Raw genomic sequence first — 17607 nt, forward strand, 5'->3', positions numbered from 1 at the left:
GTGTGTCGAAAATGAATGAAAATAAGTGCAGTCAATCTTTAATTAGTAGTTTAAAAGACAACCACCTGTCATACTGTACAGGGCAGAGCCTCACTATATTGATTTTCTTACAGGCAATGCAGATATTCAAAGAGCGCTGAAAAAGGCCGTCAAAAGCTGAAATAGTGTTTTTCAGCGAGGAGTGTCATAGTGTTAGTTTAAAAATTGCGGTATTTATTATATGTGTGGGGTTTTTGGTCGATTTTTTCGCAGGAATCGTCCATTAGATTGTCACTCCCGAATTAGCGCGCAGCATCAAAATTGGCCGTTTTCTGTCGCAAAATGCACACAATACGGACATCAAAATGCTCGTACTTACTTTCCAAGTTCCTCTTTGAGGTCGTAGTTGTCGCTAAACCGCGTGCAAGCAATTGGCACCGCCATGGCTCACCACTGCAGTCCGCAGTGCCTAAAACCTACTGCTGTGTGTGGAGGAGAAAATGGGATTTTTGCGCAACCGATGCGATACGCCACCCAAAATACACCACCGCACTTGGAGGAGAAATTTTCAAAGAGAACGTTTTGCACGCTCGCTGACACCGATGATTTGGGATCGGATCGGCACACTTCGCGGACACTACACGATGTCTAATCCCCACTAGATGTGCTGCTGGAAGTGCTCGCTCCTCGGGGAGATAACCTAAAAGATCAATATTGTGGCGCGGCGGCGGCGGCGACGGCGGTGGTGGTGGTGGTGGTGGCGGCGGTCAATTCGGAACAGACCGACATTCACGACGGGGGAATAACCTTGTCTCGACGAATTTTCTCTTGGCGGCGCCACAACATCTACGATGAGCGCGAGACCCACTTTTGTCCTTTCGCAAAAACTCGAAAATTCCATTTTTATTGTTACAAATTTAAACAGGTGATAGGATTTTCAATTCTAAGACAAAAGTTTCCTATAAACATGTATTGGTAAGGGAGCTACACCCCCTGGAAGGGGGCTAATATGTTTTTGCAAATATTTCAGAAACCATTTAAGATAAAATTAGAAAATTTGGTACAGATGATAATATTTATACACCTAAACGAATTCAGACATCAAATGTCGAAATTTTTAATCAGGGGCGTACGAAACTGGGGGAGTTTAAGGTAAAAAAATACCCTATTTATTTTGGCTTTAGTTTCTCGGTACTTTCAGCAACAAAATCTTAAGTTCGATAGTCTATCACAGAAAAGTCTCTCTTGTGTCGATGCGACTTATTGTTTTTGAATAAAATTAATTTAAAATTTATGTTATACACCAATACAACATTCAAATAAATCAGAATTTACAAAATAATAAAAGCAAGAAATTCATATTTTTTAATCAACCTCAACTAATTAACATTACATTACAGTAACAATAATAACATTAATTAAATGAATTTGCCTAAATCTAAAGGAGTTTTCAAAGTGACCACCATTTTGGTCAATGCATAACTAAAGAAACTAAAGCCAAAATGGAAAGGGTATTTTTTTACCCTAAAAATTTTGTAATTTTATCTTAAATGGTTTCTGAAATATTAGCAAAAACATATTAGCCCCCTTTCAGGGGGTGTAGGTCCCTTACTAAGCAGTTTTCGATACATGTTTATAGGAAGCTTTTGTCTTAGAATTGAATATCCTATCACCTGTTTAAATTTGTAACAATAAAAACGGAACATCCTGTATAGATAGTTGCAAAAATTGTGGTTTATACTCGAGTATTCGCTCAAATGTTAGTAAAATTAACTTTTGTAAATTATTGATATAGTTAATTCAGTAAAAAATGATGACACTATTTTTTTGTATTTTTTTGAGCATTTTGCAGAAACTCAAATGCTAAATTTTCTCAAAAACAAGTTGAAAAATAGATAGTTTTGTTTTTCTTAACAAGGTAAAAAATCGTTAAAATGGGTCAAAAAGTACATTATTTTGTTGATTTCTGAGCGTTTTAGTATGTTTTTAGCCAGAAACAAAATTATTTTGCAAAATTTCGTTAAAAACAAACCGAAAAATTATCAAAATAGGCCAAAACTAATGTTATTTTTAGTGTTTTAGCATGTTTTTAAAATACATTCAAATTTTTGCTAAAACTGACTGAAAATTTTCGAATTTAGATTCACTCTTAATATCGGGGGACTGTAAATGTTTTAGTGTCAAATTAGAATTTAATTTGGCAACCTTGATTTAAAATAAGCGCCTAACCAAAAGAGTGGGGATAATACAACGTCCACGAGGGATTTACGAACAGTGTTGCTAGTCTAGTGAAATTTCACCAGATCTGGTGATTTTCATGTTCAAAATTTTAATATCAGGTGGTAGGAATGAAATAAAACAACCGTTGTGACTGCGGTTACAACAAAAACTTTATACACTAATTAATTTCAATTTCAAATAGTGATATAGTAAATTATTAGATCTTTAGTGGGAATTTTTTTCAGTTTGGAACAATTATTTCACGAAATTTCATTAAAACAAGCCGAAAATCACAGTTTTGTCTTTTTAAAGCGTTTAACCAGATTTTTTAGGTTAAAATACGTTTTTTCCTGAAATTTGTAAAAAAAAAACCTTTCGCAATTTTGTTATCTGGTGAAGCCAATTGTTTTTTTTTCTATGTCATTTTAAGAAAAAAAGTTACAAAATAATTTAAAATTTGTCAATAGAATTTCGTTAAAAAACAAATACAGTGTTCCGTCTACACCCCACATTAGAAGTATTGGGAGTTGGAATAATCGTATTTATTTGAAAATTGGTACATAGCCATAATGCATTAAGTCCTCCTAAATGAAAATATTTTCAAGATGGCGGCACTTCCGGTTATACCGGAAGTCGGTCTCAACTTTCTTATTTTAAATGGAAAGGTATATCTTTTACTGCGTTTTTGGATTAATCGGGTTATTTTAAGGCAGTTTTCACCAAGTTTATACCTAAATTTTCAAAATTTTTTGGATCTGCACCTTCCACTTTAAAAATCGATAACTCTACCATTTTTTTAAATTTTAAATCCTTTTTTTGGCGTCTGAAAGAGAAAGCTTAAATATTTCTTCTGGCATTTTCAAATTTTGAAAAAAAAAATAAACCCCAAAATTTTAAGGTTACTTTTGTAATAATTCAAATACCAATAACTCAATTTTTCCAAATGAAATACTCCAATTTTTATTTTACTAAATGAAAGAGAATTTAATTCTGCATCGAATTAAAAAAACGATTTATTGTATTGATTATAATAATTGTCTTTCATATTCTGAATAAAATAGGAACAAAAAATAGACTATAATTTTTTATACAATATACGTATATAACAAAACATTTAAAATTGCACATGTATCGAAATGATCAACTGGAATTAGATGATAAAATGATTAAATCTAGTAATGGATAATGGCATTAAACCTACACTAGAACAGACATAAAAGACTATATATCTTACAAGTATTTTAAAACTTATAAAAGTTATCCAATATAATTGCGCAATATTCATTACACACGTATATGTGATAACTTCCGTCCACTATTATTTAAACCTTCTACCAACCTAACATAATAAATGCATGTTTTTACACAACACGTAAATAATACATTCATCCAACAGCCTTTAAAAAAATCACAACCAAAAAATCAATTATTCCACAGTAACACTCTTCGCTAAGTTTCTGGGACAGTCAACATTGCATCCTCTCAAAACAGCAATATGAAAACTGAGCAATTGCATCGGAATGACAGTCAAAACGCCTTGAAGACAATCAACAGTTCTAGGAATTTCCAAACATCGATGACCGTACCCTTTAGTTTCTTCATCGTTTTCCTCACAAATGACAATCGGCCTCCCTTGACGGGCTGTAACCTGTCAAACACAAAATTAAATTATTTTTACTAGTACAGGGTGCTGCATTTTGGATGTCCGAATAGGGAATCTCCGAAACTAAGAGGTTTAGCCAAAAACGAGTAATACATTCTGGGGCTCATTTTTTGAGAAAATAATATTGGTTAAAACCGCATCCCGCTATTGTCTTTTGTTTTCCACTTATAGACAAAAATTGACATTTTGGCGAAATGTAAAAAAATTCATATCTTCGTTATTATAGAAGACACAGATTTGAAATAAAGACATTATAGAGGCACTTTTTTACGTAGAATTTAATAATGTAGTTAACAATTTTTTTCACTTGTTTGTTTAGCCGTAATAAAATAAACTTATATTTTTTTAAATGGGAATCATAGATGGCTATGTCATTTTTAAAAAGCTTGTTTTTTTCTTATCTAAAAAATATATATTTGTAACAAATTATTATAATACATTTTTAGCAAAAAATTATCTTTGATTTTTGTTCGCAGTTGGCCATGAAAAAATGTTGCATCTTCAACTAAAAGGAACTATATTATTCAACCATTGTCACTAATGAAAGAGTTTTCTAAGTACTAAGTAATGAAAAAGATGCAAAATAAATTGTAAATCAACTTATTGGCGACTAATAAGATTTCTTTGTTTTTAAACAAGCTAACATTACCATTGTAACTTCTAGTGATCTATAGAGTGTTGTAAAAAAAGCCGCTTTAATTTTTCAATAAAATATATTTTATATGTCACAAAAATGACGATATGACTATTCAAATACCCAAATTCCGTCTATGTGAAACGTTATTCTACCTCCATTAGAACATCAAAAAAATGTTTTTTCTAATTGTGTTGACTGTTGACACATTTGTTTTTCCTATTTTTGGATTTTTTAAAAATATGTAATAATTTTGTTCTGAGGCGCTCGGATATTTGTTCAATGCTTCTACCGTATCGTATTTTTTAAATCTTTATAATTTTATCTATTTTTTCACCTATTTTACAGTTCACAAAACTCTTATTGATTATTATTTACACATTTGCAGTGAAATAGTTTTTCCATGGCCAACTATTATCACACAAAATATGTATTTCACTTTTTAAGTATAGTTATAAAAAAATATTTTGTTAGAAATATATATTTTTTAGATCAGAAAAAAATAAGCTTTTCAAAATTGCCAAAGACCTGCCTATGATTTCCATTTAAAAAAATACAAGTTTATCTTATTACGGCTAAACTAATAACTGAAAAAAATTGTTAACTACATTATTAAATTCCTCGTAAAAAAGTGCTTAATAATGTCTTTATTTCAAATCCGTATCTTCTATAATAACGAAGATATATTTTTTTTTAGATTTCGCCAAAATGTCAACTTTTGTCTGTAAGTCGAAAACAAAAGACGATAGCGGGTTGCGGTTTTAACCACTCGTTTTTGGCTAAACCTCTTAGTTTCGCAGATTCCCTATTCGCACATACTGTACAATTTAATAATAATTAAATTGTATTTACTTGTTGGAGGGCATTCATGCATTTGGTATAGACAGGATCACGCATTATGATCATCATCACCGGCATATCTTCATCGATTAACGCTAGAGGGCCGTGTTTCAACTCGCCTGCCATAATACCTTCACTGTGCATGTAGGTCAATTCTTTCACTTTCTGTGAAACAAAAAAGTAAAAAAACAATAATTTAAAAATAAATAACATACCAAGGCACCTTCAAGACATGTGGCATAATTGAACCCTCTACCCATGATAAGTAGAGATTTTTTATTGTAGAGATCTTGAGCGAGAGCTTTGACTTTTCCATCGAGTTGCAAAACAGCCCGTATTTGTTGCTGTAAGTTTTTGAGAGCTTCGATGATTTCTAGTCGGCGTTTAGCTAACGATAGTCTATCTTCACTCATAACCAAAGCAAACATCACAAGTGAGATGAACTGACTTGTGTAAGCTTTGGTTGATGCTACACCAATTTCAGGGCCGGCATTAATGTGGACACCACAGTGGGATTCTCTGCATATTGAACTACCGACAGTGTTTGTGATACCGACTATAAGAGCGCCTCTTTGTTTGCAGTATCGGAGGGCCATTAGAGTGTCAGCGGTTTCACCTGAAATCGACAATTTGCAAAATTTATCTTCTAGAAAGCTACTTTTTGTATACTTTTTTAGTGAAAAACTCTGTAATAAGAAAATTGCAGTAATTTGAAACATGTTGGGTTGGTAACGCGAATCTAGGGATTTTTAAACTGTCTAAGGGAAAAAGTTCAGTAGAGATTTTTTTAGAATCTTTTGGGAGACGCTTTTTGTTTGTTTTTGTGTTCAAGGTTTCAAGTTTAATTTTTTTTAATAATTCACACTGAAATGTAAAAAAAACTGAAAACAATTGTAGCAGCACCTATCAATAAAAAGTTGAAAAAACGTGACACGAGTTGATAGGAATTATGAAGATCACTATAATTTTTCGGGAGGGAATTACTGTTTATTTAACACAAATAAATCCAAAAAAGTTTTGAACAAGAAAATACGTAACTCCCGAATTCCTCATTAATTTATATATCCCCTAACCACGTGATATCTCCAGGTTACAAATATACCTTTGAGCATTTTTACACTCAATTTTCCATATTTTTTTTGCAAGTACGGTTTAAAATACCTAATATGTACAAAAAAATTGTTAAAAGTTTTGTGCATTCATGTAAATTGGAGTGTGTTAATAACAAATTTAGCAAGGTATGTGTGGCAGTTTTATTATATTTTTAATTTTTAAACTTTTTTCAAAATTCGAAAATAAATTGTACTGTTTTTATTAATATGTTTGTATCTTTTTACTCCTTTTTATTTATTTCTTTTTAAACTGCTTTCAAGGTGTTGAAATGGCACCAAAACCATCGAAGAATATTCTTCATCAGAAGAAGCTGTAGCTTTGAAGTAAACGAAAATGAGACGTAAGAAAGAATTTTTTGTACAATTAATTTAAATAAAACCAAAATTCGAAATAAACTCTCAGTGGAATTAATTTCGAAATCGATTCTACTCTGTTAGGAAAAATGAACAACGAAATATATTTTTTATGTAGTTTTATACTATTAATTGTAGCTTACATATATTCTTAGTTTTTATATTATTATACAGTGCGTCAGAACTCGCGCCCCAGAGAAAAATTTTAAGCAAGACGAGATACCAGGAACATGAAAAAAATGTTTAAAAAATTCTATCTGTCAAAAATTTTTGACATTTATGTTTTGACATTTGACATTTTTTTATGTCTATTTAATGATACTGATGATCTTGTATATGTTTTTTGTGATTATTTAGTAAATGTACAAAAATTTTGCCAATAAAAGCCACAAATAACGTTGAACAGAGTTACAATTTAGGATACAGCTTCTTTGTTTCCTCTTCTAATAGACTGTAGTAAAAAAATATGGAAAATTATTTTTCCAACAGAAATAAATAGAGTCAAAGTGCAAACTTTAAACTCTCATAACTTCGAAGTTTTTATAGATAAATTTTTTTTAACATTTATTCCATGTTCCTGGTATCTTACCTTATATGGCATTTTTCTCTGGAGCGCGAGTTCTGGCGCACCCTGTATGTAATTTTATGAGTTTCTGTTTTCTTTTGTTAAATTAATAATATGTAAGTATTTAGTTTGTTCAGAATATATTTTACATTAATTGAGAAAGTTATGTTTCATTTGTTATATCAAAAATGTTTAAATAAACTTTTTTTGAAATTCTTATTTTGTTATGCAATCCAATAAACACCTAAAATTTAAATGGATTTGGCAATGCCTAGGGATTTCTAGAGATTTTTAACAACTAAATCTAGGGATTACAAAACATTTCACATGGCAACACTGATGCGGATAGTGTTTTGACAGAATTTTGACACTTTTTTATTGGAAAAGTTTTAAAATATAGAAAATGCCATGAATGATGTTACCATTTTTATTGCAATTTTTGGAGTTTAGACAACATTGAAATTATTAACTTTTTAAGCCCCAGCGCTATTACTGTGTGGAATAATAAAACCGCTCCATTACTACTTTTTTTCCAAGACGTTCCTACTAAAATGTACTTTCCCGCAAAATTTCAAAGGTACTACTTTTTGGGCGGAGGATGTTGGCAACCTAGTTACTTTTCTGTCACTATTCTATCTTGTTAACTTACATCCACTTCAAAAAATCATAAACTACAATCAGATGTTTCTCCATTTATCAGTTACGATGTATACAAAAATAGTGATAAACTGATATAAAAAGATAACAAAAGTTGTAATGCACTTAAATTTTTATCAAGAGAGGGATATTCATAGAATGCTGCAAATCTGTCACTCGGATTCGTTAAAAAATATATGACCTTTAGACACCTAATGATTATGATTTAGACTTAACCGGTTAAGTGGTTAACAAGCAAATAAATTCAAAATCGAATCACAGATAAGATATTAGAAAAAAAAATTAATCATTAATCACATCATAGATGCACACTTTAAATTATTACAATCGATATCGTGTTTAAAAAAAAATTTAAATAATCTTAAATCACAGATTAATGGATAAAAATTACATGGAAAAATGCAATCTACTCGTACAATAACAGATAATGCAAAGTGTTGTTTAAATAACGGATAATTTTGGAAATTTTTGGAAATGTAACTTAGAGTAAAAAATCAAAGTACCAAAAGATAAGATTCTGATAAAATAATGCATGCATAATGTTCCAAAAATACTTAAAATTTATGACTAGGCACGACTGATTACACAGATTTATCCAGATAAAAAAATACAAAAATCAAATAATTCAAACTTACCAGATTGCGAAATGAAAAAGCACACATCGTCCCTAAAAACGGGTGTCGTCCTGTCCAAAAAGTCGCTAGCAAGTTCCACCATAACTGGTAATTCAGTCAATTCTTCAAGTAATTGACGTGTGGCAATAGCACTATGGTAACTTGTACCACAACCAATCAACATCAATCTTCTACAACGTTTGATTTCTGGAATGTAATCTTTAATACCTCCCAATGTAACAGTCTGAAAAAAAAACCGTAATTTTCTAACATTCTAAAGCAGTTTTAATTACTTTGGTTTCAAAATTAAGACGTCCTCTCATTGTATTAATAACAGATTCTGGTTGTTCGAAAATTTCCTTTTGCATGAAATAATCGTAATTCCCTTTCATGATTTGTTGCAATTCCATTTTCAGAGTTGTAATTTCACGAGAGTGTGGATCATCACCTAGACGTTTCAATCGGTGGATACTTAATGCTCCGTTTTTAACAGCAGCCACGTCATCATCCTATAAATTATAATGATAAACAAGTTAAAAAATATATCGAGTTCTCTTACTTCGAAATAAATAACTCGATTTGTGTGTTCTATGATAGCTGAAGCGTCCGAAGCAAAGAAATATTCAACTTGTTTGTCTTCCAAAGGTTCAAATTCGGAAGTAGAGTCAGATCTGGGTAAAACTGGGTAATCAGCTCGTCCGTGTGGTCGGTGTTCTACAATGAATTATTGAACAAAAAAAATTCAAGCAACGAGTCAAATACTACTTCATGCATCAATTGGTTATAAAAACTTTTGAAAAAATTTAATCTGCGTTGCACCACCACCGTTTAAAAAATACATACGAAGGATAAAAATACTTACCAATAAAAACCGCCACCAATAAAACCACATTTCTTACTTACATTCAAGGAAAAAAGCAAAAAGCCATTTAATTAGAAAATAAACAACACAACAAAGGTACTACCTGAATGATTGGATTCAGCATCTGCATGGATCCCAAGAGGAAAAACAAAAATTAAAAACGGAAAACAAAACAACAAAAACTTAATACACAAATCCAAAATATAATTTTGCAACTGAATTATATTTTGGAAACCAAAAAAAGTCAAACAATACGACAAATCAAACTAAAAAAATCGTATTGTTCAACGAATAACAAACAAATAAGAAAAGAAACAGAACATAAAAAAATAAATAAATATAATACTCAGGCCTAGTTGTTTTCTAAAAAGGGCATAACCAAAATAAATTACAAATCCCAAATTAAAAAAATTAGTCCTTTCAATATTTTCCCAATTTAAGTTTTAAATAAATATTTCGGCAATATCCATTACAGAAGGTCATAATTTTGATAAAACATATTTAAATTGTGTTTTGTACAACGCAATGGTAAATTAATGATTAAAACTTTTTTTTTTAAATACATACCTGGAAATAAACTACTGAGCTTGAAATATAGTTAAATAGAACTGATCATAAAAATATTGAAACTTCAATTTATGTTTTAATTATCGTGAATATGTGAACCAATCAGGCAACTTGTATATATCATATTTCGATTATAAAAAAATTATTATTGTTGCTTTATCTGTAGAAAAAACGTTGTTTGTATTTCGTGTTTTCGTGTTCGAATGCATACTTAAAATACAAAAGTGTTTGATTTTTTGCTATGACTGTAATAACAACGGTTTTAGCCTTTACTTTTTTTGATGAATAAATGAAAATAACAAAAATTACTCAAACCTTACAGAACCTCCTGTAATAGTATTACGAGGGGCCTTTAACTCTGGAATTAATTGTACAAATTTTTGGAATGTAGTCGTAATTATTTGGAAGTTTTTGGAATTATTAAAATTATTTTTGGATTATCTGGAATCGCTATATTTATTTGTAAAAAAATGGAATTTTTCTTGATTTTTTTTAGAATTATCGAAGATAGTTTCTTTTGAAAATTACGTTGAACTTCCTAAAACTATCGGAAATTACAAGAATTATTTTAGAATTCCGAAAATTAAGTTGGAATTACAGGAATAAATTTGGAATTTTAGCAAATAATCTGAAAACAATGGATTAATAAAATTATTAAAATTGAATTTCGGTGAAATTTTTACTGAAATTACTGATCGAAATTATTTGCAAATTACTGGAATTCTTTTTGGAATTATCGGAGATAATTTATTCTTTTGAAAAATACGTAGAATTTCTTAAAACTATCGAAAATAATTTAGAATTGCAGAAATTATTTTGGAACTACGATAATTAAGTTAGAATTACAGAAATTAATTGGGAATTATAGGAATTAATCTAAGAACAATAAAATTTTTTGTGGAATTTTTGGGTAATTGGAATTAGTTGTACACATTTTGAATCCTAATTTTAGGCTGATATAAAGCAATTTGTGATATTTTCAATCGATTTGGCTCAATTTGAAGTTGGGAATCAACCTGAATCAAAGTATTTCAACCAAACACTGACCTAAATAAGAGTTTTCTTCTAAAATAAAGCAATTTGAGCTATTTTCAATACAATTTTGCTCGATTTTACTACAGAATTAAATCAAAATTAATGTTTTTTATTAAAATAATTGCTTCAATTCTAATTTTAGGCTGAAACAAAGCAATTTGAGCTATTTCCAATTCAATTTTGCTCGATTTTAATACAGAATTAATTCAAAACTAATGTATTTTATTAGTATAATTGCTTCAATCTTAATTTTAGGCTGAAATAAAGCAATTTGTGATATTTTGAATCGATTTGGCTCAATTTTAAGTTGGGAATCAACCTAAATCAAAGTATTTCAACCAAATACTGGCTCTAATAAGAGTTTTCTTCTACAATAAAGCAATTTGAGCTATTTACAGGAATTACAGGAATTAATTGGGAATTATAGGAATTAATCTAAGAACAATAAAAAATTTTGTGGAATTTTTGGGTAATTGGAATTAGTTGTACACATTTTTTTCAAGTTAACGGCCCCTCGGTAAATTGTAATGGATATTTACAACATTGTATTTACAACCGCAGTATTTATTGATTGATAAAAATCGTATTATATTTACACCGTCTAAACGAGTCCTGAGTAAAACCTATAAAGCACGTTAATAAAGGAGAATTTTATATACCTGTGGGTGTTTGGGGTTCATCATCTATAGTCAAACCAACGTCCAAGGGAAGGAACAAAAGAACAGGCAAATAACAAAATTATTAATTGTTAAAAAAAAAACAAACAAAATTGTACTAAAAATCCACACAAAACTACCTCCACCAGATTAGTAAAATTGTTAGTTTGAAAGTTAGTTGTGTATGGATGGGGGTATTTAATGTCCTATTACTTACATAAGTTGATGGAGTTACAATATTTCAAAAAAATCAATAAGTTTATAATCTAGAACTGTTTTTATGATAATTTTAATACAGCCGACGAAAGCTTTGATAATAATTTGGAAATTTCGCAAGTTATAAAGCGGATGTATAAAAAAGCGTCCTAATTAAAATGGATTTCAAGGCAAAGCTTGCATTGTCCATTACAACAGTTAAAATGCCATCGAAATTCAAAAATGCAGGCATTTTTTCTACAGCATGCAAAATAAAAAAAGACCGAGTTTATGTACAATTAATCAAATTAAATTCTTAATTGGTTAACACTTACCTTTTCCATACAGAATAGGTACATGATCAGTGGCCAATCTAGTTTTTGTTTTAATACCAACCAAAAGTGGCGAACCACGACGAGTAGCCACACACTCTCCAGGAAAATGCTTCGATTTGAAACACAAAGCAAAAGCACCTTCCTATTAAAAAAAACCAAATCAAAATTTAATAAAATCCCCTAAATTTATTACCAATTGTTGAACGACATTTTCAACAAGCTCCCTAAATGAATAATTCGGGTGTTGTTCGTAGAAACGGTGAATGAGTTTAGCGATAATCTCAGTATCTGTATCGCTCTCGAATTTATATCCTTTTTTTTCAAGAAAGACTTTAACTTCTTTGTAGTTGGTAATAATGCCATTGTGGACTACGACAAAACTATGCGAATTGTCAGAACGATGAGGATGGGAGTTTATTTCACTGGGAACACCATGAGTGGCCCAACGGGTGTGAGCAATACCACAATGGATATCTTCGACACGATCCATATCAAGTTCTTTAGAACCTATTTAATTTCGGTATTGGGACTATGACTATGACCAAAATCCAAAATACTTACGATTCTTGATTTCTTCTTCCAATAAAGCAACCTTTCCCGTTTTCTTAATAAGGGCCATGTCCTTGGAACAGGCCGAATCAATTGCAACACCTTGAAAATGTTATTAAAGAAGGGAAAACTCGTTGAGTTTTTTTTACCAGCAGAGTCATATCCTCTGTATTCCAACCGCTTTAATCCATTCACCAAAGTCTTCAAGATCTCTTCCCTTTTTTTGGGAGTCAGGAAATTTAAATACGCAAATATTCCTGCAAAAAAATAAAACAATGTATGATCCATTTCATTGAAATTGGCATTCTTGTGTAAACCCCGCTTTAAATGTGAAAAAAGCTTTAACTAAATTTGTCACTAAAAAAGAGAGGTTGAAATTTTATTTTTCAGAGGTTTTCAGAGTTTTTTTTCTATAAAAAGTTTAACACCCTGTTTCATCCCTTTGTAGGTGAAGTTTTAATACCAAAAACATACTCTAATTGCTTTAGAGAAAATAATTTAGCTTTATTATTGGTATATTTGATTAACCCAAAACAGGAACAACAAAAAAAAATATTGATTGTTTTCAAACATACCTTTGCGTGTACTCTAAATCTGGGATTCAGAAGAGAACTACTCTTAATTATAATTTGAAAAAATAGTGGGATTAATGAACAAGCACCGAAAACAGTGAAAAAACGAATACAAACGCAGAGCTACAAACTTAAATATGAAATTCCATAGCCAACCATTATGCCAATTTGAATGAAATCTACTATAGATGGTTTTGAAAGATTTCAAAATTAAAACAATAAATTAAGCAATAATAAGGTATTTTCTGATAAAAATAGCAATGACAAATAGTAAGAAAAAAAATCTTATTAAAGGGAAGAATGATTTTTATCAACGGAAACGTCATTGATAACACGTTCACTATGATTGATCACTTTACGTTTCAAAAATAATGCAGAAATGTGTAAAATAAAATTTTGCGCACTACAAAACATTGATGCTATCGATAAAATAACATTTTCACTTTCACTTGGTACATTTTAAGTACTTAGAACTTTTTTCCCAAATTAAAAACAAAATTTTGTGCGAAATCTGTCTAAAAATGTCCAAATTAAAAGAAAAAAACAGTCATACATAACATTATTACCTTACTAAAACGTGATAGCTTGAACGCTGTCACACCCGTTAAAAACGTCAATTTAGCCATCTTTGTCACGCGATAGCAATTGTTTTTTCCTGGAAATTGTTGAAAAATTTGGAAGCACTAAAAGTAGAAAACGGCGAAAAGTAAAAGATTGCGTGAAAGTAAAAAACAAAAATTCAATCATAATTCTACAAAGTAGTAGAGTTTCATAGAGAAAAGTGCCTAAATTAACGTTTTAAAAAAATCACTAAGAGTGCGTTGGATTTCAATTTGACACTTCTGACAGTTGTTGACATTTCGCGACAATGGCAATGTGGCTCACACTCTTCAAGAAAATCTTTAATCTGTATTTTTTTGGAATCCACTGAGAAAATAAACTGAGGAAATAGTCCCAACAATAATTTTTTTGTGGCTAATTGAAAAAATTAATTTAAATTCATTATTTTTGCGTTTTTTTTCAAGCAAATTGAAATTGAATTAAAACAGTTTTTTATGTGAGGTTATTGCAAAATCTTGAATTTGATTGGTTGGATACATTTGTTGATTCCCATTACATGGACCAATAATAATTTCCCATTCACGTAATTACCACTAAGATGAGAACAAACCGGTTTTTATTTCTTATTGGCCAAAATCCGACAAAAACCTAGCAACGATAAGTAACTCCACCCATTTAAAAAATCCTGAATAATTATTGAATTTTGAATGGAATTTTTATAACAAATCAGCGTTTAGTGTGAGTTATCTTACTTTAATTGGATATAATTTTGCAAAATGGGTGGAACCAACCCCAGAGCCAATATAAATCATGCACTTTAGATTATTACACCAATAAAAAGTCAAAATTATTTAATGCGTTATAGTTGAGTGTCATTGTTCGATCCTTAGCCAATCAATTACGTCTTTTAAAATCAACCAATCAGAACCACGTCTTAGATTTTTCAACAAGAATTTTTTTTTTAATCTAAATAATTTTAAAAATCTTCTTTGATTTTATTTTCAACCTAAAAAATAATTATTTAAAAGATAAATAAATGTCCAAACTTTCAAAATTAGACATTTTTGAAGATTTACATAACACTGTGAATTAAGTTTATTTATTTATTGTGTACTAAAATTTGTGTTTTGCTCAATTTTTGATTCAAAAATACCGATTCGAATCGTTTTTAGCGGTTTTAGCCTTTATTCTTCGAAAAAAAATTGAAATGTTTATACACTCAAAGAAAAAAAAGCGTAGATAATACTCGAAAAAGAGTTTCTATTACTACTTTTTTTTCTAGTTTGTGATGAGTCAAAAAATATAATTATGTAAAAATTAAATACCGCCACGCATCAATTGACACAATATTGTCTAAACCTAAACTTAGTGAAAGTTGCTAAGCCAAATCTTTTATAATAAATTATTAGACATTACGTCAGAACACATAACAAAATGTTATGCATAATGCACATAAAGTTCACATATCGTATGTACACGACTTCTAAAAGGTTGGTAGTTTAATCCATAAATTTTAAATTTTGAAGAAAATACGTAATATTTACATATATCGTTAAAAAAAAAAACAAAACTGGGAACACCAGTTACAATTAAAAAAATGTTTTTGGGAGTTTACAATTCTTTTAATTTTTTGCTTATTTCATTGGAAAATTATAAATACATAGATGCATCAACAAAAGTTTAATTAAAAAAAATGTAACTACATTCCTACATGGTATGTGTTACAGTTCTTCTATAAATAAATTGCTATGATTGTAAAATAATATGCAATTAACATGTTTGTACTCGTATAAGTTTACCACGACATTTACTTTCACAAAATCACCGCCCAACAGACTATAATACCAACTTATTATCACGATCACGGACAATATGAACTATGACAATAATTTTCACTTGTAATCGGTTGTCATTGAACTGTCTTTTTACATGTCTAATAAAAGGCCAGATTCTTATAAATATCTACAACACGAATTATTCTGATATTTAAAAAAACTTTGATATTTCGAATTTACTTTAAAATTAAATTTCAATTTCAATAATAAATTAGTAATTTTAATTACTTATAAAAAACTTGATTAATCTTCATTAAACACAAAATACCACACCCAAATTAACTAAAAATAGCTTTAGAAAAAGTGAAACCAGTAGTAAAAATAATGCTTGGGGCTTGAATACTATTACGAAATTGGCTGTTTTATTTTCGAATTTTTTCGGAGAAAAAACATTACCTTTAATACAAAATTTTATCAGAAAATAAAATATTTTCGTAGTTACGAACAATACACAAATCCATTGTTAAAAGTCTGCATCGTAATCTATCTTATCATAAACATCTTTTATCACTCTGCTTCTAAAAATTCATTTAATATTATCTTAATCTCTGAGATTATCACCGATTGCGATTTAGAAAATGGACGAGCAAATAAAGAAATAACAAAACAGGCAAGGTTAAATAATTCTAAATAGTATTGTTGCATTAGGGATTACACAAAATCCCGTTATTTATTTCCGTTTAAAAGATTTAATTTTTCCTTGAAATTGCAATTTCATATTTAATGAGATTCACACTTTCAGGTACAATTCCTTCCACTTTAAGAATTTTATAAAAAGATTTCCAGAATGTCAAGGACAACTTCTCGTGATTATAATTTCATTGACACAATGAAAGTAAACTCTAGACTTGTGTGATCCTTGCAAAAATACTTTTCCCTCAATTTTGTAATAAATTTATTGATTTACCGTTTCCAAATAGAAAGTGATTAAATATTTTTGAATCCAAAAAAAATGCAAAGTATGACCTTGTAAGTTGAGTGTTTTCAAAATCGATCTTGTTTGCATTGGAAAAGTAAGGAAATGTTGAACGGTAATGAAGGTTACTTTTACTGCATGTCACAAATTAGATTTTGGGGGTCACATTTCAAAAATAAAAAAGGAAGAGGAAGAAATTTTTTTGAGAGTTTTAATGAAACTATATTTCGTTCAATTAATGTGTCAACATTTCTATTGATATTTGCCTATAAATTTTTGATAAACAAGAGACTAGTACAGAGACTTTCACTTAAGTAAGCCCACCTCCAATACGTTTTTTTAATAATCAAAACATGTTTGTTATATAATTCTGGTGCATATAAGTTGTACAAACCAACAGTTTAATCACAGACCACCCCTCACACCCTTTCACAGATGGTCAATAATTTTTTTCAATTTTTCTGTTTGTAACAGATTAATTTCGAGATTCTTAATATTAAAAAATAACACATTGTTACATTATCAAAAATTTTTAATTCAAAACTCCTTAAATAAAAGTAATTTTTTGATAATCTGAAAGTTGGTTGCAAAGGTTATGTTCCAAATAAATAAATAAAATATGCCAACAATGGGAAACGTACCGCACATTTTTAAGCCACGTAGTTGAGTAGACAACAACTAACAACACACCAAATTCAGTGAAATACTGATCAAATTTTAAGCAATGTTGCGTTTATATAGCATGTTGACAACACGATATGACGTTTAATAGTTTAAATGTCAAAAGCAGTGCTACCATTATTTATCCGCTAAATGTTACTGGAAAACAAAAAAGCGCATCTCTTCAAATGTGGGTAAATTCCCGAAAGAAATTACCTATTTTGAG

General features: G+C 29.8%; 2 protein-coding genes across 23 annotated transcripts in view; both read right to left on the bottom strand.

Annotated features, from left to right (window-relative positions):
* The window catches only part of LOC123007077 (calcium/calmodulin-dependent protein kinase type II alpha chain), a 47094-nt gene extending 46488 nt beyond the window's left edge, over positions 1-606 (bottom strand). For 5 of the 19 annotated variants that reach the window (XM_044402120.1, XM_044402128.1, XM_044402164.1 and 2 more), the window contains exon 1: positions 359-605. In XM_044402120.1, the coding sequence (XP_044258055.1) occupies positions 359-423 (65 nt within the window). In that variant the 5' untranslated portion in view covers positions 424-605. Of the gene's footprint in view, positions 1-358 lie in introns of all 19 variants that reach the window. The other 14 variants (XM_044402138.1, XM_044402181.1, XM_044402209.1 and 11 more) reach the window with 5 other exon arrangements.
* A 2588-nt stretch (positions 607-3194) lies between these two features.
* On the bottom strand, positions 3195-17500 carry LOC123003655 (glutamine--fructose-6-phosphate aminotransferase [isomerizing] 2-like). Of its 4 annotated transcripts, XM_044396567.1 has the most exons (13): positions 17363-17500; positions 12987-13094; positions 12850-12939; positions 12482-12795; positions 12289-12430; positions 11762-11785; positions 9604-9624; positions 9198-9352; positions 8932-9147; positions 8660-8882; positions 5552-5952; positions 5349-5501; positions 3195-3847 (listed from the first exon to the last, which is right to left on the bottom strand). In XM_044396567.1, the coding sequence occupies exons 1-13, from the start codon at positions 17367-17369 to the stop codon at positions 3626-3628; spliced, it is 2076 nt and encodes a 691-aa protein (XP_044252502.1). In that variant the 5' UTR covers positions 17370-17500; the 3' UTR covers positions 3195-3625. The 4 variants fall into 4 exon arrangements, with proteins under 4 accessions (XP_044252502.1, XP_044252517.1, XP_044252512.1 ...); XM_044396582.1 differs by lacking the exon at positions 11762-11785; XM_044396577.1 differs by lacking the exon at positions 9604-9624.
* Positions 17501-17607: the final 107 nt, after the last annotated feature.

The sequence above is a fragment of the Tribolium madens genome, unplaced genomic scaffold, assembly GCF_015345945.1.
Source record: "Tribolium madens isolate multiple individuals breed KSU strain unplaced genomic scaffold, Tmad_KSU_1.1 Scaffold_11;HRSCAF=98;Tcas5.2_LG3b, whole genome shotgun sequence".
In the NCBI taxonomy this organism is placed as follows: Eukaryota; Metazoa; Arthropoda; class Insecta; order Coleoptera; family Tenebrionidae; genus Tribolium; species Tribolium madens.

Excerpts from the sequence above, each read along its gene's own strand:
- LOC123003655 (XM_044396567.1), bottom strand. Across the intron at positions 12,940-12,986 it reads CAGAGGATATGACTCTGCTG|GTGTTGCAATTGATTCGGCC; the intron begins GTAAAAAAAACT and ends AACATTTTCAAG. Across the intron at positions 5,953-8,659 it reads CTTTTTCATTTCGCAATCTG|GTGAAACCGCTGACACTCTA; the intron begins GTAAGTTTGAAT and ends TGTCGATTTCAG.